General features: G+C 41.0%; 1 protein-coding gene across 1 annotated transcript in view; it reads left to right on the top strand.

Annotated features, from left to right (window-relative positions):
* The window catches only part of EFNB2 (ephrin B2), a 44,821-nt gene extending 25,382 nt beyond the window's left edge, over positions 1-19,439 (top strand). Inside the window, exons 3-5 of the mRNA XM_044779726.2 lie at positions 13,645-13,737; positions 14,461-14,574; positions 16,040-19,439. Of these exons, the coding sequence (XP_044635661.1) occupies positions 13,645-13,737; positions 14,461-14,574; positions 16,040-16,428 (596 nt within the window). The 3' untranslated portion in view covers positions 16,429-19,439. The remainder of the gene's footprint in view (positions 1-13,644; positions 13,738-14,460; positions 14,575-16,039) is intronic.
* Positions 19,440-21,112: the final 1,673 nt, after the last annotated feature.

Raw genomic sequence — 21,112 nt, 5'->3', positions numbered from 1 at the left:
GTTGACTTTCTGTTGCTTCTTCAAGAATCCCAAGATTTTTAAAAGTCACTAATTTCCACATCAGCCACTCACACGCACTCACCCCTACACGCAAACACACACACACACAGAGTCACACTCTACTTAAAATAGTGCTATGCTAGGTAGCATGATGGAAAGTACTCAGATTTACAAGTGTATTTTTAACACTTCAAACCATCGATTCACTTTGAGACAGTTAATAATATTGGTATTTGAGTTGCTGTAATATGTATGACATGTGTTCAACTCCAAATCATAGTGTCTAGTTAGTGAGCACCTTCATAACTATGAGAATTAGTGTGGACATCATCATTATTGTGTGCTAGTGTCTTTCCTCGGGAAGGAAAAAGAGAACTTATTGTTTGGAGTAGTGCTTCATTACCCCAGAGGGGAATGGTCCAAACTGCCAGTGGACTGAGTTGGTGCTGGATAATTCCCTAGGTGAACTGGCCCCAGGAGCACCGGGCCAGCAGCCCAGAGCACTGGGTTCTAGTCCTGTCACTTGAGCTTAATGAGAAAGTCACTTTTTGTTTCTTTGAATTTTAATTTCTTTTCTAGAAAGTGCTTTTATTGTTGTTGTTGTTGTTCTGGCCATTGATGGCGGTCTGCAGTTTCCAACCTTTTTATGGTTGGACGTACACATCCAATATAGGACCTCTTGTTAGTGTGGCTCGTCTCCAATCGAAATGGACAGGATCTGCGGTAAATTCTTTAAAGACATTTAATTTGATTTACGGTATTACTAGATTAGAATATAGGCATCACACGTTTGAGTTTTAGAAGTAAAATATTAATTTTTAATTGGAAATGTATTTTTAAACCTACCAAGTACCCACTAAATTCCCTTAGGAAATGACATGGCAAAATGAAACGCATCCTCATTAATTCTTCTCATGGATGATTATTTGCTTTGACATGTGGCAAAATGACATATATGGGTTTTCTTAATGTTTAGAATTGACTTTTTCAAGTGACCTATTTCAGTAATTAGCTTTGGGCCTTATTTGCATAATAAAATCTCCTAATGTTACGTGATCCAAAGGTGGGGACGTTATGACTATTTGGTCTCTAAAAACCCCCTGTTCTTCATTACATTCAGATTCTTAATTGTCTTGAAAACATAGTAAGCACTTTACATAGGCTATGGTTATTTTTATTATGTCTTTAAAATTTAGACAAGTTTATGAAGTAACTGTTCTGAAGTTGCCCATTTTCAGGGGAAGCTCTGTCTTGGTAAAAGTCCCATTAATATTAGGAAAGCATTCCTAACTGCCTTCTCGGCCTTCATCCATACTTGTGTCGCAGAGGTTTCTTGTAGATACTTCCTATGCTTGATTTGCAGCAGCTTTTTTTTTTTTTTGTGAGGGACTCCTATACTGTTTTCCATAGCTGCAGCACCATTTTACTTTTTGGTTTTTTTTTTTTTTTTTAGGAAGATTAGCCCTGAGCTAATATCTGCTAATATCTCCTCTTTTTGCTGAGGAAGACTGGCCCATGCCACAACTAGAAGGACCCACAACTAAAATATACAACTATGTACTGGGGGGATTTGGGGAGAAAAGGCAGGGAAAAAAAAGAAGATTAGCAACAGTTGTTAGCTCAGGTGCCAATCTTTAAGGAAAAGGAAAAGTCTAGCCCTGAGCTAACAACCATGCCCATCTTCCTCTCCTTTATATGTGGGACACCTACCACACCATGGCTTGCCAGCCAGTGCCATGTCCACACCTGGGATCCGAACCGGAGAACCCTGGGCCACCGAAGTGGAACATGCACACTTAACCGCTGCGCCACCAGGTCGGACCCCGCAGCTTCTTTTTAGAAGTGATAACCCAGAGCTGAATGAGGTGGCAGGTTTGATGTGTTGGCCTTTACAACATCCAGCCTTGTGAAGGTTCTGTGGGTTGGTTGTCCAGCCCCAGCAAAGGACCTTGCAAAATACCCACAGAGAGGTTTTTACCACACTACCAAAATTATGTGAGTCAGAGATTGAGGAAAAATGGGTGCCATTGTGTTAATACCTTTTAGGTGAACAGTGGCCATGGCAGAGTCATTAGACAAGGGGACCACATGCACGGGGCACCTCCCAATTTAGCTTTCCATGGCTTTCACGTTATTTTTCTTTAAAGCTGTAGCCAAGACATGGACTTGTGGAATGTCTAAGAGTCGTCTTTCCTAATGATTGATTAAAAGTTCTTCCGTACTGTATACTCTGCCGTGTTCACAGCGGTCCTTCCACAAGCTGTCCCTCACTCTCCGTGCCTTGGGAGAGTCTTCCTTGAGAAGCACTAAACGAATCTGAATGAGTCACCATTTCTTAGGCCCTTCACTTGGTTAGTACTCTAAGGCATTTTTTTTTTTAATCAGAGCATATAAAATTGGAAGGCTCCACAGTCAGCTTTGCTATTTTTTAGGCGTAAACTCCACTTCTGAACAAAATTGCAAAATAAATCAAAATGCTTGCACACAAATATAATGAAACACTATTCTTAAGCAAAACAGAGCAGTAGATTCCATTCTTGTATTTTGTTGAACATATATATACATTTGTTTATTTTCCTTTTCTGTTTTTGGTTTGCTTATTTCTGGGAGGTAGATCTGGCAATTGGCACTAAAATATACTGAAGTACTAGAATCTCTTTCCCCAGCAAAATAGTTATAGGAGCTTTCAAATGTCCTTTTCCGTATAGATTTCTTGGGATATATAAGAAAATGCAGCCTCTGTAAGGTGATTATGTGCTATATTTTATGAATAAATTTATATGATATGTGTAGCAAAAGCTACATTTCCATCAAGGTTAATGATCTGGCAACATCAGCCTATCACGTCCTCTGACTTTGTTGTGAGGATTTATGTTTGATATCTTGCATGTAGTTGCTGAATTCAAGCATTTAAACACATTTTTATTTTTAACCTAAAACCGTCATCTTTGTAATAGAATGTTCATCAGAATCTTGGGTATTTGGAGGATATATCCACACACCACTTAGAGTGATAGGTCAACATAGTAGTTGAGAGTCTGGAGTTCTTGAATGCCCGTCAAAAAGTGACTTACCAGTCTCTGCCTCAGTCTCCCTCTCTGTAAACTGGGGATGATGACAGTCCCTCTCTGGGGTTGATGTGAGTTTAAATGGGGTTATGAGGGTGAAGCGCTGACTTCCATGGCTGGCCCCTAGGAAATACAGCTGTCTCTGAGGGGGAGGATGTGGGAGGCAGAGGACTGAAAGCAGACCCATGCTGTCTAGCCAGCAGCGGGCGGGGAAGATGGGCTCAGAAAGGATTGTTTGTTTCGAAAACCATCCATAAGGTGAAACTCCGGGGAGTTTACAAGTTTCAATAATGCTACATAACTTAATTATAAGATCTTCTCTCTTTGTCTTCTTGGAGTGTTATAAAAGTTCTTTTGTCTTTGGACTCCCTTACCAAGAAACATGCATTTATGTATCTTTTAGTGGGTGGAATTGCCCAAACTTGTTAGCAGATCCTCTTAAGACCCAAAAGAGACAGACTGGGAGGAGTCTTGCCTGCGTGGAATCACTTTCCCCACTTGCCTTTCCACCAGCTCGGCCAGGGCTTTTCCTCACGCCCCCTAGTATGCAGAAGAAGCGCTATAGTTTTACTGATAATTTGAGCAGCGTCCTAATGTAGTATAAATATTCTTCTAGAGAAAAAATGTGTCAGAGTTGCCTTGTCCCTGAGACTAGCTGGAAAGGTACATCATTTCCTTAGTCTAATAATTAGAAGAATGTTCCTCTTATTTTTTCCCATAATGTGCAGTCCTTTTCTGACTGGATTGAAGGCTCTCCCAGAGTGTTCTGGTAAGGCTCCTTGTGGAATTTAATAGGAAGAAAGCTTACATTCTTTCGACCTAAGGAATAAAGTCTTACTTCTGCTTATCTGGAGATTGTGCTGAGAAACTTGTGGCTTGCAGATCTGATGGGTCCTGGCCACTGGGATGTTGATCCCAGATCCCTCAGCGTTCAGGATCGGGCTGGTGTAGATCAAGGCTCTTCATGCTCACTAGTGACAGATCATCTCATTTAAAGCAGACAGGGCAGAGCGAGTCCCGTGAACACTCTTCCTTATTCCCAAAGTAACCAGCAAAAGAATAAGGGGACTGATTCTTGAAGTGGATGAGGGGAAATGGAAAACCTCATGTGCAGAAGAAGAGCAGAGCAAGAGCAGATGAGAAATGCGGGCGATGACTTGGGAAAAGAGAAGAATTATTTTAGAATTGCTCAGAATAAAACTACCTTCACTGTTTCATAAAATACATCTTAATATCTTTAGCACCTGTATTTCGGGCTTTTTAAAAGTCCGCATAGATTTATAAATAATTGAACAATACTGGAGACCTAATATACACATGAGAGAGAACAAGTTTCTTTCATAATAGCCTTTAAATATTCATCATGAGGCTCAAAACTTAAAGCAAAATAAAGCACTTTAGAAAATAGCTAGGAGGCACAGACAGACATAAAAAGATTAGTTTGAGAAAACTTATTTGTATAGTTCTCAAGAGTCACACATTGTTCCTAACACTCTGAAATCTCAGGCTGGGTGTTTGATCACTTAGGGGCGAGTGTTGTGGCCTCACATATTTTGTGTCACTTTGTAGTCCCGAAACACAGGTGATAGAGAAAGTTTATCACTGTGAGAAAACCGAAGCTTAGAAAGTGTGAGTAGTTTGGTACAGTTCACACAAGCATGAAATGTCAGAGTCGGAGCTCAAACCAGGGCCATCGGACCCTTAGAGCAACGTCATTAGTTTATGGCAGTGCCTTCTTGGTCACCAAGCACATAAGTACATACACAGCGAGAGGGAAGATAGTGTATGGACCTATTATGTGACATGAAGAGTAGAATAGAGAGTGTCCGCACATCCATGTCACATGCCTGGTGACAGTAGAGAGAGTATACAGACATACAGAACACATACATAGCAATGGCAGAGAAGCTACAGATACCTAATGACCTCTCTGCGTGTATCAGACCTGGGGGGCCTGATCCCTGTCCTGTGTTATGTAACATGTAACTAACTTCAATCATATTCCCAAAGTTGAGCTCAGAAAATCCTACAGGGCAGTAGGAAAGGTGAAAGGGCCATTGGGAAAAGGTGGTTGTAATAGCAATTTGTCAGGTCTTCTGAATTTTCTTTTTAGATCTAGTCTATTAATCAATTTCATTTCTTCAATGAGACTACGCTATTTTCTGTTCTTAAAGTGTTAAGTACTTTGAGCCCCTTGATAGAAAGTTGCTAAATAGTAAAATTATAAAAAATAAAAATCTCTTAAATATGCAAATAGAGGCAGTAAGAGACTTCAGATTTCCTTAGCCAAGTACAGTGCTGCAGTTTGGATGGATGGATGGATGGATGGATGGACCGATGGGATGGACAGATGGACAGGCAGACAAAACTTCTGGCAGGGGCAGAATTGATCACTTCACAGAGGAGCCGGGCTGTGTGTTGCTAGAAGACAGATGTGCTTCACAAATGACTCTTTTAGGGAGGTAGTCCAGATTCATTGCTCCTGACGCTAAGCCAGGAGATGAAGGTATTCTTTTATTGAAGCAAACATGTGGAAAATTGCTCTGGATTCTTAGAGTACAGAACATGTCCCCTGAATGGAATAAGGTTCATGTGTAGGGCAGATTCAGACAGGGCACTTCAGTGGGGTTACTGCTGGTCTCTAGGTGGTCAAAGCAAATAACATCATGTCCATCTAAACTATTATGCCATGAGAGTGGCGCATTTTCTCATCTGCAGTGTTATATTCTAAACTGTCAGCAAACATTAATTCAGTCACTGGTGAAATCCTACCGCCCAGAGATGAACTCTGCCTCAGATGGATGTTTTCCACTTCAGTGCTGCGGGCTTGCAATTACTGGGTCATTAATATCATTGCATGCGATTAGTGACAGTAGAATGAGCAAGAGGTTTGTGGGACGTGCACCCTCCCCACCATGAACTTTTTACTCTGACCCTTTGCTCTGCAGTCGTTTCCATATTTCCACAAAGATATTTTAATGATTAAGACAGTTAAAATCTCAGGACTGGGCAATGGATTGTGTGCTAGAAATAATTCACTCAAACACATGCCTCTTCATGGTTCAGAGTATTTTCCTTAGATATTATCACTATCTCTTGAGCAGAAAGTCTCATTTTTAAAAATCTGAATGCTAAAGTAAAGCTAATAAAGACAATAGGGAATTATGTTTTATCTTTAGAACTCTTAAATCATTCTTGTTTTGTTTTTTTGATGTGAGTTTAGTCATTATATTGAAGTGGTCATCTGGCCACCTATTTTTAAAACACAATTCTCTTTCTTAGTAAGTTTTGGCCCATGTTAAGGTTGACTCTTATGTATAAAGGTGATTATTCTTATACCGTTGACTATCACATTCTCACAATGTTAACTTTGGCTAAGTCACTGTGACAATAAGATAAACTCTAGTAAAGCATACTAAACGAAAAGCTTTTTTATGAAATCATGTTGAGTTTTTTCACCTAATGAGACATTCTGCCAACATAAATCATAACTTCTGGCAGTAAAAGCTTAGACTTTGAAAGGGGTAGTTTTCCCTCAACAGAATCCATTAAAAATTAAGACGCTAAGGTATTGCAAGCAATATTTTGAGGGGAAATGAAGTAAACCACTCCATAAATAATCTCCTGTGTTTGAGCATGCCCTAGAAAGAAGAGAGACGGGTGGTTTATTGCCAGGCCTGTTTGATCTCTCTCAGAAGTGGCAGTGTACCCAACTGAGCCTGGAGGGCATTCCTTTTATTGTAGTGCACACACACACGCACACGCATTCGCTGCTCCTTTGTCCCCCACCTTTTTCACTCTGGTTGTGTGTAATCAGTGACTTTCAGGACGGTGTTATCAAAGATAACTATGATAACTCGATAGGTTGGCCTCCCTCAATGACCACATCTTGTAGGATATATGAGATATGATAATATATATTATGTTGACACCTTCAGATTCAGTTCCACATAGTATCCTCAAATTTCCCCTCTTCCCAAAAAAGTAAAGTGGCAAAGTAATATATGTCATTAAGTCTTTTAGTGAATACGCAAAGCAGTTTACTAAACTGTTTCAAGTTTGTTACATTTTTGAAAACACCTCATTTCTGAGCTAATAGAATATCCTATCATTGTTCATGATGAACATTTGAAATTGAGAAAATAACATTATATGATTTTATTCAAGATCATCCATTTTATACTCAGCACCTGGTATCTTTACTCATATTTTAATACTAGAATACAGGAGGTAAGGTCTAAGTTGTGACTAATTTTAAAATTCATTTTCCAAATCGTTCTGTCTGTGGGAGAAACTAATTAATTTCATTGTACAGAAGTCACTGGGGCTAAGCCAGTTATTACTGCTTAATGCATGATTTACTGCTTTAAAATTTCAAAACACAACCATAGTGATATGATTTTCATTCAAGTATTTCTTCTTATCCTACTGGAACAATGTTTCCTTGGGTGAGAAACACACAGATCCTACAGCTCTAGTAGTTTAGACAATGTTTCAACTGTGAACAATTCCCCACACACTGGAATCAGTTCACCAGATGTCAGTGAGAGCCAGCTCGTCAAGCAGAGACTTTAAAAAAACAACTTTCTGTGGATTTTCTATATTTCTTTTTGAAAATATGTTCCTTTGTATTTTTCTTTCTTCAAATTGAGGCCACTTTAAGAAGTATCTATAAAACTTTTACTCTAAGGTCAGGCATTATGAGATCAAATGCCGTATGATTTGAAATAATGCTGAACTTTTTTTGCTAGTACAACAAGCAAAAATAACGAGGCCCTTGGAAAGTCATGATGGAATATTCCTCATTTCTTTCCCTGTAAATCCACAGAGAAAAGCAGATAGCAAGGAAGAAGCTAGAAGAAGCGAATTTTTCTTCTTCCTTTTGGCACTTTATACAGATGTTTCTGTTTCAGAAGTTTTTATTAAAGGAAAAAACATTTATTTTTGACGTTCAGTGAACGTTATCATTTCCATGTTTAGAATTTTTCTCCCAAGTTAATATCTTAAAGGATAACCATGATACTCAAGGCATGAAACTACATTGAGTTCTAGAAATTGAATCCCTGCTTCTGTAGCATGTATTTTGAATTTGCACCACACATTTTGAATTTGAATTGCTGTCAAAGTGTTAAGTGGATCTTAGCTTCCTGGGTATATGTTCACCTTAAGTAATTACATTTTATCAGCCTCCTTGTTTTTCAGCTTACATATCTCATTCCATTTTTTTTCTTTTCAACACTCACAAAGTTGCTAGCCCTGGTAGAAGAAAATAGTAACCCAGTTTGTGTATGATGTTTTTTTAAATGTCACAGCTTTACTTTCTGTGCTTCTCACTTGATTCTGCTTCCTTTCGTTCCTCACTTGGCCGGGTAATAGGCTTCTGGTTCTTCAGAAGTCTGTGTTAAGCTTACGGAGACTGAGATGTCAGAAGGCTGCCCTAAGAAATCACAATTTTCAGGGCCGACGTATGATGACATGGTGGAAAAGAATACAGTCACGAGTTGCTTAACGATGGGGACACATTCTGAGAAATGTGTCCTTAGGCTATTTTGTCGTTGTGCAAACATCATAGAGTGCACTTACACAAACCTAGAGGGGATAACCTACTACACACCTGGGCTCTAGAGTACTAATCTTATGGGACCACCATCCTCTATGCAGTTGGTTGTTGACCAAAACATTGTTATGCAGCGTATGACTACAGTACAAAGAGGATGGGATTGGTAGAGGATTTTCATAAAATGCTGTTTGTTTCATAATCAAATAAGAGAGAATTATGTCATGTGCAGCTTTGTATAAAGACAAGGTTTTTATTCTTACTGGAAAACTGAGCTCTGTGGCTTTCCTGACTCTGTATGCTTTTCTCTCTCTCTCTCTGGTGGACTTCTCTGAAGTTGATAGAAATATTTGTTTTGAGTGTCCATTAATCCCCTACCCCATTCCAGCCCCATCCCACTAAGGTACCTTTTAAAATAGTTTGAAATATCCTCCATAGTGTCAGTGTATGTTGATGTTTCATTCTTTCCGTCATAACCTAAGGATTTTCCTTCAATGTGATGTTATTATTCTGTAGGATGTTTTCGTGCTGCCCGCATTCTTAACCTCTTTGTGAATAGGACCCATATATGGGCACAAATCCAGCAGCTGAATTCTCCATCTGATTAGCACAACCTACCGATGTGATACACTTAAAAACAGCCAAGATCCAGTGCAGCAACTTAGCCTCCTGGGGTGCGGAGCAGTAACAATCAAATAAAGACATGTTAAAATGCAATATTACTTCCTCCGTGGGCACCACCTAAAAAACACAGCCACGACTATTCTTGCCCTTTAGTGTGCTTTACTCACTGATTCTCCTTTTTTCTACTCAGATAACCAGCGTACTGTTCCCAGTGAGTATGAAGTGCAGATAAGTTCGTGTGCAAATGAACGGGAAGCCACTGACGCTGGCTGTGTAGTTTTCAGATATTAAGAGAAATTTCAGGCAGTGTGAACTCAGGGTACTTTTTTGCTGAGCAAAGATCTCCACCCACTGAAGGTCAGGCCCTCGGGGACAGTGTAATGACTTCAGGGCTCTGACTATGTGCAATTAGATCTCTGAAGCAAGAGCTTTTAAAGCAGGCTATAAAATGCCCATGTATCTCTATTAAACCTATTTTCTAACTAGATGGAGAAACTTCTCTAGTAATTTTTAATTTTATAAAGTCTAATTTTTCCATGGGCCAAGGGAAAAAAACTGTCTGGGCACTAAAAGCTTTGGTATAACAATGTTATTTTTTCTCTCTAAATGATTAAATGCAATTTCATCCATTTAGTAATACTATGATTGTGGGGGCAATAGATAATGCTAGCAGGGAGACATCAGGAAAACTAAGTATAATGCAGTAACAATTTATTTTTACTCTTTCTCTAAGTTAAAAATTCCCAATACATTCGAGTATTAAATAAATCACAAAATTGTCTCCTGAACTGAAAATAGATTTTATTCCCAAACATTAGCAATTTCTTGTTGTTTTTCAAAGTCAGCTGCTAAGCCTTTTAAAGCTTCTTGGTGACTGGCCTTTGTGGCAGACATCAGAATATTAATCTTGTGGCTTTCTTTCACAGTTCACTGCTGGTAAAGAGGTGCGTTCCAGACAGGACGTTGTTGGCCCTGCTGTTGCTCAGGGCGGGGCAGGAAGCCCTCTGGAATTAGACCCACGCTCCCCACACTCCCTGATAAGGAGGTTGTAGGGGAGGGAGAGGTTAATTCTCATTATGGGATCAAATATAAAATAACTTAAAGTCACTCTGAATTATTTTATAATTGCTATAAAGTTTACCTTCAGAAGATTCAGTTGGTACTGACTTTCTTACAGGGTTTTCTGTGACAGCGTAAATCATTCCTAACTTAGGGCAAAAACCTTTCATGGCAAAACATCTAACTGTATTTTCAAGTTTAGCCTCTTTTTAAACAGCCAAGTATTTGGGATGCTATTTTAACGTTAGTAATGAATTTTTCAATATCTTCCGGTAACCTTTGCAACTTCCAAGTTGACTTAAAGGGGAGTCTGGAATGTAGTGGACAAACCGTCTTCGCTCACAGCGTTGTGCCCCTTGACCCGCCCGTGACCTTCACCCTGACTCTCCCCGAAAGCAATGGCCTCCGGCATCCCAGAACTCTGCCAAGGCAGCATCTGTGGATTTCCCTCGATGCGTGTCCAAGGCTTGAAGGCTTTTTTCTCTCTGAAGAATAAAAAAGTCTCAACTGTGAAAGATGCAAAGCAGTTTCGTATGATTGTCCTCTACTTTCTTAGCATCTGCGGACATTCAATTATAGATTGCCGTTTTACTTGAATACTTTGAGTTCTTTGCACTTGGAGGTTCTTCGGACATCACTTTGTGTAAACCTAGGGAGCTCTGCACAAAGGCATTGGTATTCAGAAAAGGCATTGACCTACAAATTAAAATCAAAGGAAAATGTCACGCAAATTATGTGCACCTCCTGTGCTTCCAAAGTGACCAAGCAGAAGTAGCCAGTAGTTTCTGCCTCTGCAGATGCCGTTTTCAATTACATTGCCAGTGACTCATCTCCGTCAGGCCTTCTCTTAGCCTTCTGGGTGTTCATTTATCTTTTTTTCCTTTCAGACCTAAATCTTTGACCTTTTTTCCTCCAGATTACAATAAACAAAATGTATATTCTTCCCGTTTTTTTTCTGAGCACCAGCCTTCATATCTTATTTTTATCATTTGTCAGGTTAGTGTCAAGCTTTTAGCAAGAAAAAGTTAGTCACTTAACTTTGAGTGTGGTACACTTTTGCATGTGCGTGCATTTATGTGTATAAGAGCTAGAAAGCATTGAGATTCCACTTAAATTACGTAAACTAAACCTTTGAAACAGCCAACTTTGAAACTAAACTTTTGAGGCAGTGAAAAAAAGACAGCGGTTTTCTACTTGTTTCTGTATGAAAACACATCCTAATTTTTGGGAAAAATCAAATGAGAAAACTCTACATGGGGGCTGGCCCGGTGGCACAGCGGTTAAGTTCGCACATTCTGCTTCTCAGTGGCCCGGGGTTCACTGGTTCAGATCCCGGGTGCGGACGTGGCACCGCTTGGCATGCCATGCTGTGGTAGGTGTCCCACATATGAAAAAGTAGAGGAAGATGGGCGTGGATGTTAGCTCAGGGCCAGGCTTCCTCAGCAAAAAGAGGAGGATGGGCAGTAGTTAGCTCTGGGCTAATCTTCCTCAAAAAAAAAAAAGAAAGAAAAGAAAACTCTACATAGTTAAGTGAAGATTATAGAGCTGCTCTGAAATTGTCCAGAAACAGTGCCCCTCATAGATATCCATACTGTTCTCAGCCTTTAGGAGGAAAGGATAATTTGAAATTTAGGCACATGTCTGGAGGAGGGAAAAGGAAAAGAGAAGGATGAAGAAATGGGGGGGGGTGGGTAAGTTGATTTTTTGTTTTTAGATTCACAGAACCATGCAAAGTTTGTAGGTGTTTGTTTTAACTTGTCTGCCAAACATTTTTCTCAACAATCTACAAAAGGATGCTATCTACTTTGTACCCCCCAAAAATTATTGTGGCAATTTTTGCCCAGTTTCCCAGGAGAAACTCAGTGTCAGCAATAGCAGAGTGAGATATGATTGTGAGACTGTGAACACTAAGGAAACACTCAGATAAGCAAACAGATATTTATACACATTAGAGGCAGCCATTGTTTTTAAGGAAAAGGGTGAAAGTAAAAGTTGATAACTCAAGAACACAAAGGCTAGTCAATAAGTGCCCTGTTTTCCAGCTCATATAATTATCTATGATGTCCATATTTCTATACGTGCAGCTAGAGCTTGTTTCTGACCCACCATTTGGAAAACAAACAACCCTTTAAAAGAATGTCCTTTTGATTTGCTTTTGCCAGAAAGTCTGTCCCTTTTTCAGTCCCTTTAAAAGTATCATATTAGTAGACAAGACTTTGGTTATCAAAGTAGAAAATGATTTACATTGCAGAAAGGTATATGAAACACTTCTGTTCCTTGCCCCTTGAACTTTAGAGGAATGAAAATGTCTAGCACTCTCCACTTTCTTTTCTCTTCTGGAACTTGACCTGTCATTTAAATCCTGTTCCTCAGGAAAGTACCTGGCAGCCTCTCTTTACAGCTCTAGTTACCACGCTATTCAGAGAACTCACCATCCTAAAGAGACAGAACAGTAACCTGTTTAAACAGAGTAGAGCATAGGATATGTAAAAAAAATCCTGAAAATGGTCGAGTATTCTGTCCTCCTTCTGTCTCTCCCTCTTGAAGTGGAAAGGGAATGGAGCTGGTGAATGTGCGGCAGGTGGCTGCGGGAATCCTCACCTTATGTGCCGAGTTGCCACCGGACCTGACAGGTGTGTGTGGTTCTCTTCTGTCCATCAGAGTTGTCCTGCGAGAGGTAGCTTGGTTGAAGAGTTTGAGCTCGATCGTGGTAATAATAACTCACTCGTTCTTTCTGGTTCACAAAATGATGGAGACAAACTTCAGAATTGGAAGACCTACATTCTAATATGCTTCTTAAGCTTGAATAAGGCTGGGAAAAGAAGAAAAGGGGCGTGGGAGTCTCCTCTCTTAGTGTTTACAGAACTTGGATGCTTGACAAACAGGGCGCATCAAGCTGATTGTTCTCGAGGCAGGAAATCTGTAGTAGAGGAAGCAGGTGTTGTGTGATGATTACCACATTTTGAAATTACTGTATTAACTATTTTGCTCTGAGGAGTTTGACCCCAAAATAGTCAGTAAGCTTTTTGGAAGATGCTATCCCTTTTATCTATAGACTTATTCTGCATCAGTTGATTACAAAGGAAGGAGAAAGTGCTTAAGTAAATTTGAAACCAGATAACATACATGCAGCAGTGTTGACAGTATCCATTTTTCTTTATTTCTTTTTTTTTTATTTTTGGCTTTCAGCATCCCATACGTTCAGAGAACTTGTGACTGAGAGTGAATTCTTATTTTTCAGATTGTTTTCAGACATTTCATGTTCATGTAAACTTGGCTTATTGAGTTCCTGATTTTTCTTTATTTTTTTGTTTTGTCCATTTTATTTTTAATCAGCTACATCAAATGGGTCTTTGGAGGGCCTGGATAACCAGGAGGGAGGGGTGTGCCAGACAAGAGCCATGAAGATCCTCATGAAAGTTGGACAAGGTAAAGACCATCTGCCGCTTCGTGAAGCCACTGTAATCTGGTTGAGCCCCCAGCTAGTGTGGCGCAAATGTTGCTGACACCGCCTTCATTCACTCTTCTCTGTAGTTTTGAAAGCAAACCTTTCTCTGCACCTTGAGCCACTGACAGATTTTCTCAAGTCAATGTAACAAACTTCTTTTATTAGAGATACTTCTAAAAGTTAAGGTCAGCCGGGTAGACTGTCTATTGCCATATACACGTATATATATTTTTTCTTCTTAAAAGCGAAACACCTCTTTGGTTCATAATTAAAATATCCACTATGAAAACTAAGTTTCTGCAGTTTTGCCCATTTCTGCATCTTGACTACAGAAGATTTTTGTTCACTGAGCTTTTTCACATATAGATAACCTATTGTGCAGAAAGAATTATTCTTCTAATTAGAAATTGGTATAGTAGTCAATCAACTCGCTCACTTAAATTGAAATGTCATCTGCAATGCTCTTCCTGCCAAATGCAAGGATCCCTATAGTTTCCACAGATGGCCTCACAATCTAAACCTCTGAAATAACTAGTGTAACCATTTTGTTTTAAAAGGAAAATTATATTCTTGTATCTCACAGTAGTTTGCATAAAGAATCTTATGTTCATTGCTATTCATGCCTTTTGAGATATATATCCAGCTCCTAAAGCCAGAACTTATCAGATGTCTGCGCTGTAAGTAATCATTTGTTTTTCATATAGATGCAAGTTCTGCTGGGTCACCCAGGCATAATGATCCAACAAGACGTCCAGAACTAGAAGCTGGTACAAACGGAAGAAGTTCAACAACAAGTCCCTTTGTCAAACCAAACCCAGGTATGGCAGCATGACCTGTGTGTGTAGGTCTCTGGGCACCGTACACTTCCTTTCTCAAGAGGTGGAACAGAACCAAAGTACTTTGACACCAGTAGGGTTAACTTGTAGTTACCAAAGTCAGTCATCTTTGCTCACAGTTGGTTGTTATTAATTACTCAATAAGAACAAAATGATTCATTCCCATGAAAGTCTTGCATCCAAAAGAGTAGGATTCATCAGATTTAAGTGTCAATTATTAACACTACTCTCCCAGACCAAAGTTGTTTTCCTTGGCTGACGCTTTATCATGCTGGTTGCAACACTGGCTTAAAGCCAGTGTTACTGTATATATAATTAATGTTCTAATCCGTCATCTAATTATATCTAATCCACAAAGAGCCTGATTGATCCTCTTCTACATTTTAGATGGTAACATCTTAAAATGTTGCATAATGCCATTTTTTTCAGGTAGTTATGTCGAAAATTTTTTTCACCTTTCCAGTGTAAATAAAATACTAAGCAGCTCCTTGGCAAAAGTTTAGAATACCAGATGAAATTTTCTGTCATTTAATTTCATTTTCTTAACGGTCTTTGAACAAATAGCTGTGTATCTGTTCCCATGCTAATGAATTTTTTATGTAGTGCTTGAGCAGACATCAGCAGTTTTGTATCAGGGACCCGTAGGCCTGGTTGGTAGTCCTGTGAATTTAGCATCTGTAGCAATATTCCATCTCTTTTCAAGCGTCAAGGAGGGAGGTTGTTATTTCTAGCTTTCAATGACAAGATGTGTCAAATTCTTGTGACAAACTGATAAATGGATAATATAATGATGCCAGGCAATTTTTTAGTGCTTAACATTTGGGTTGGCAGTCTGTTCAGTGTGAGAGATTCTGCTGCCTTCCAAATATATTCTAAGTGTAAATCAAATAATACAAATGAGTTACAAGAGGAACGTTCTCCCAGGCCCCATCATTCCTCTCACAGGCTTCTGCCATTCTGCCAGTAGGCAGGGCCTGTCTCTAGAAGGCAGGCTGTTGGGAGTCCCATGAAGCTGCCGTACCTAGAGGAAAGTGGAGGAGCTGGACAGCTTGGGCAGTGAGTGCCAACCCAGAGAACTGGCTGCTTCCTTTTTCCTCCCTGCCGTGGCCTGGGGCTGGCTGACGTGGGTTCAGACATGCGGCAAGATCAAGGGCTGGCTGTCACAGCCCATCCACACGGCTGCTGGATGATGATATCTGAAAGGGAAACGATGTGGTTTGGGAGCAGTGTGAAAGTTCGACCTAGCCACATCTCCTTTCCTGTCGATCGCTGACTTCTGCCATTTGCATTTAGTTATTAAACCAGGTAATTGGTTTGTCAAAGTCTAGCTGCCAGTTAAACCTTTGGCCCTGCTTAGTTTTCACATTTTGAAGGGCCCTGAAAGCGGCCTTTTAGCACTCAGGACAGAGATAACCATTCTGGTTCTTCTCTTCCTCCACCTCTGCAGGTTCTAGCACAGATGGCAACAGCGCCGGACATTCTGGGAACAATATCCTCGGTTCCGAAGTGGCCTTATTCGCAGGGATTGCTTCAGGATGCATCATCTTCATCGTCATCATCATCACGCTTGTGGTCCTCCTGCTGAAGTACCGGAGAAGACACAGGAAGCACTCACCGCAGCACACGGCCACACTGTCGCTCAGCACGTTGGCCACGCCCAAGCGCAGTGGCAACAACAACGGCTCGGAGCCCAGTGACATTATCATCCCACTGAGGACTGCGGACAGTGTTTTCTGCCCCCACTACGAGAAGGTCAGTGGGGATTATGGGCACCCGGTGTACATAGTCCAGGAGATGCCTCCCCAGAGCCCAGCGAACATTTACTACAAGGTCTGAGACTTGGCGGTGCCTTCGCTTTCCCGGAGGAAACTTACTGTCCCGCTGCCGCCCAGAGGGTTTGATGACCCCTGTGTCTCGAATGGACTGAAGCACAGCGGGGGAGGGGGAACACTCCTTCTCGGAAGAGCCCTGTTGAGTTGGACAGCTTACCTAGTCTGTAGCGTTTCAGCCATGGTGAATACAGATGCTCACCGACAGCTGGAAGACTTGTGTAGAAGATGCCCATTCGGACTGCGGCGCTCGCCTCACACCTCTCATCCTCGAAGCCATGGGCTGCAGTCACTCAGGCCTACACAGAAGCCAAGGGAAGGCAGAGTGGTGGGCGGACGAGAGAGAGAGCTGTGAGCATCCTGGGAAGATGACCCAGGATGCCACGCCTGGAAATGCCGTCTTCTGCCTCGGGTGTGTCCCTCCGAGGTACATCCTGGACTTGTCGCACAGACCTCTGGCTGAGTGAGGCTTTAAAGAGAGAGCTCTAGCTTCTAGTCCTCACTGTTGCACACACTCCCTCTGTTATCCAGGGCTCTGCACTACTTCACTGAGATTTCCTCTCGCTCCATGTTCTGCGTCACTAATGGGACATTAATGTTTGGAGTCTCCTAGTCCATCCATTTGCAACAACAGCTCCAGCTGAATGGGTAATGCATTTTTAGGAATTGTGTTTGCTAATAAGGAGCCCTCCAGCCAGACCCTAGGCTGTCAGCCAAGGAAGACTAGGAATTCGTGGGAAGGGGTAGGCCGGGGAAAAGGGCTGTCTGCAAATGTAGTTCCACGCTGCTGCCTCTGAAACACAGTTGGAGGGGAAAACCCAATTAGGTAGCACAGCACTTTGGTTTTGCTAGGATTTTAAGAGGCAAGAAGGAGACCCAACAACACGTGGTGGATTAGGGTGCATTTGAGGGAATTCACTGTTATCAGATAGCAATGTGCAGGAAAACACATAGTCCCTCTTCGCTGGGTGGCACAAAGGGGCATTGTTGGTAGAGGAGCAGGCTTGGAGGGAAGGGAGAAAGTAGGCCGCTGGTGATGGATTCGGGCAGGACTGTTGTGGTACTGGCAATAAGATGTACAGCTCCGAAGCTGTAGGAAAGTCGGTCTGCTTTGGATGATGTTTAAAGCAGACTCAGCTGCTATACTTATCACATTTTTATTAAACACAGGGAAAGCATTTAGAAGAATAGCAGAGAGCCAAATCTGACCTAGAAGTTTAAAAGCCAAAGGTCACACAGGCTGTAATTCCATCATCATTGACGTTATTAAAGAATGCTCATATATAAAAGGTAGGTCAGATCCCCCGTCCCCAACAGTGCCCCTCCCCACCCCTCATCCCTGATTGAGCCTTACGACACTTTGGTTTATGGCGGTGCTGTCCCAGCTGCGAGGCCGCGGGGTAGGTACTGAGTGAGGCCGCAGCGCGCGTGCTCTGGGTCAAGGTGAAGCACATATGGCAAACCTCTTAGAGTCCTTAAGACGGAAATAAATTATGATGTCGAGGGGGAGAAGGAAGATAGGGCGTATTTATAATAGGTATATAGAACACAAGGGATATAAAGTGAAAGATTTTTACTAATATATATTTTAAGATTGCACACAACACACACCAGAAGATGTGAAATTCATTTGTGGCAATTAAGTGGTCCCAATGCTCAGTGCTTTAAAAAAAGGAAAATTGGACAGCTACTTCTGGGAAAAACAAATCACTCCAAAAATAACAATAATGAAAGCAAATACAAAAATAACCAAGCCCTCTGAAGGCATCTCATGTAACCGTAGACTAGGAAATGCAAGCCCCAATACCAGGAAATCTATGTGACTGCACCATATATTTAACAATGACAAGATGTTCCGGCATTTATTTTCTGTGCTGTGTTTTCCCTTGCCTTATGGCTGAAGTGTTCGCTAGAATCCACCGGGTCATATCGAGGGGGTTTCAGCTGAAAGTTTAGCTGTAGCTCCCTCATCCCGCCTCCCCCCCCCCCGCCCCCTCCCTCCTGGGAAACAAAAAGAGTAAACAGGAAACCTACTTTTTATGTGCTATGCAAAATAGACATCTTTAACATAGTCCTGTTACTATGGTAACGCTTTGCTTTCTGAATTGGGAGAAAAAAATGTAGCAACAGCATTTTAAGGTTCTCAAACCTCCAGTGAATACCTGCAAAAATGAGTTGTCACAGAAATTATTCTTCTCTATTTCCTGAACCTGAAAATGATGTTGGTCCAAAGTGCGTGTGTGTATGTATGAGTGGGTGTGTGGTATACATGTGTACATATATGTATAATATATATCTGCAATATATATTATATATATCTATATCATATTTCTGTGGACGGTTGCCATGGTGACCAGCCACAGTACATATGTAATTCTTTCCATCACCCCAACCTCTCCTTTACGTGCATTTGTACAAGATTTTCTTGTAAGCCATCAAAAATTACCTTTAGGATGGGGGAGAGGGGCAAGAAGGGGAAAAATGGGAAATAGTCTGATTTTAATGAAATCAAATGTGTGTGTCATCGGTTGGCTACGTTTTGGTTACATGCTAAACTGTGAAAAATCAGATGAATTGATGAAGAGTTACCTGCAACAAATTGACAAGTGTTCTGTGCGTCTGTTTTGTGTCTGGTGCAGAGTATGACAATCTACCAACTGTCCCTTTATTTGAAGTTGGTTCAGCTTTGGAAAGTTACTGTAAATGCCTTGCTTGTGTTATCATCCCTAGTCACCCGACTTCGGAATTTGCACCATAATGTTTAAGTGAAGATGCTGTAAATAGGTTCAGATTTTACTGTATATGGATTTGGGGTGTTACAGTAGCCTTATTCACCTTTTTAATAAAAATACACATGAAAACAAGACAGAAATGGCTTTTCTTACCCAGATTGTGTACATAAAGCAATGTTGGTTTTTTATAAAGTCTAAGCAAGATGTTTTGTATAAAATCTGAATTTTGCAATGTATTTAGCTACAGCTTGTTAAACGGCAGTGTCATTCCCCTTTGCACTGTAATGAGGAAAAAAAATGGTATAAAAGGTTGCCAAATTGCTGCATATTTGTGCCGTAATTATGTACCATGAATATTTATTTAAAATTTCGTTGTCCAATTTGTAAGTAACACAGTATTATGCTTGAGTTATAAATATTTTTTCTTTTTTTGTTTTATTTTAATAGCCTGTCATAGGTTTTCAATCTGCTTTAGTTCCGCATTGCAGTTAGCCCCCAGAAAATGAACTCCGTGAAGTCACATTCCACGTCTGTTTCAAACTGAATTTGTTCTTAAAAAAATAAAATATTTTTTTCCTATGGAAAAAGCGCCTTCAAAGTATTTTCCTTTCCTTCTTTTTTCTTTTCATTTTTCTTTCTTTTCTGTTTGTTATTTTAATTTGCCTTCTCCTTCTCTGTTTCTCTATAATTACAGTTATCTGGAGCCTTCTGCCCATGGGCATTTTGCGTGTCCATTTTTCAAATCAGGACGTGCACGTAATGTGAGTGTTAACCTTGCAAAGAGCCGCGAGCCCATTGGTTTCCCCATAAAACTATTGAACGCACATTTCACTAATAACATTTTATCATCAAGTTGTATAAAATCCTAATCACCCTGAACAGACAGAGTCTCTAGTTTCACCTGGATCACAGTCTGAAGTGAGCTGTGAGAGGAAAAGGAGGGAAATGCATTTTCTCTCAACACTTCATTCCAGGTTGATCTGGTTTCCATTCAAGCAGTTCAGTTTGCTATCGACAGCTTCACTTTTCTTCACAGAATAATCCCAGGAGGAAGGAAAAAATCAAATGTTCTTTGTAAAAATTTGACACTGATGAGGGGCCAGCCTGGTGGCATAGCGGTTAATCTCGTGTGCTCAGCTTCAATGGCCTGGGGTTCACAGTTTCGGATCCTGGGTGTGGAGCTACACACTGCTCATCAAGCCATGCTGTGGTGGCATCCCACATACAAAGCTGAGGAAGATTGGCACAGATGTTAGCTCAGCGACAATCTTCCTCAACAAAAAAAAAAAGAAGGAGAAGAAGAAAGAAATTTAACATTGATGAAAGCATGTTTGTGACACCAGACTGAGGCAAAGCAGAAGCCAGTGGTGTATTTAACCATAGTTTCAATGCTGGCCTTCCTGGGGAGGGTGCCCGGGTGCCTTGAGGGTGGGAGTGTTGTCCCTTCCTCTTGTGGCCTTTGAGGTCTTAGACTTCCCACCCTCAGGGGAGATAATCACCTGCGGGATCTGAGGGTAGAGGTGTAGACAAAGCAGGAGCAGCTATTAGTTACCAAAATAGTGCTCCGATCCTAGCCACATCATCTCGAGTTAATCCTCCCCTTAAGGAGTGAAGTATTTTAGGCAGGGAGGATGAGAAGGGCCCCCGAGGTGAGGAGCCAGAAGATTTTTCAGGCCAGACTGACTCACCCGAGATCACAGCCCCAGTAAAGGGAGAATTCACCTATGTCTCAAAAGCTTCCCAGGAGATTCTCTGTAAAGGCTGGTTTGGGAAGCAGGCATCGCTGTGGCACCCACCTAGCGCACTCGTACTAAAGAAATGTTTGTCAAATCAATGCTCTCCTTCAAAAAAAAAATTCTCCAGAAGTGCACAGTTTCAGTTGACGCTAGAATAGTAGTTGCATTTACTCCATCATTTTATTCCACTGCACCTAACTGCCCGTCCATTGCACACCCAAGT

This window comes from Equus asinus, chromosome 11, assembly GCF_041296235.1.
Source record: "Equus asinus isolate D_3611 breed Donkey chromosome 11, EquAss-T2T_v2, whole genome shotgun sequence".
NCBI lineage: Eukaryota > Metazoa > Chordata > Mammalia > Perissodactyla > Equidae > Equus > Equus asinus.
This window is presented reverse-complemented; position numbering and strand designations above follow the sequence as displayed.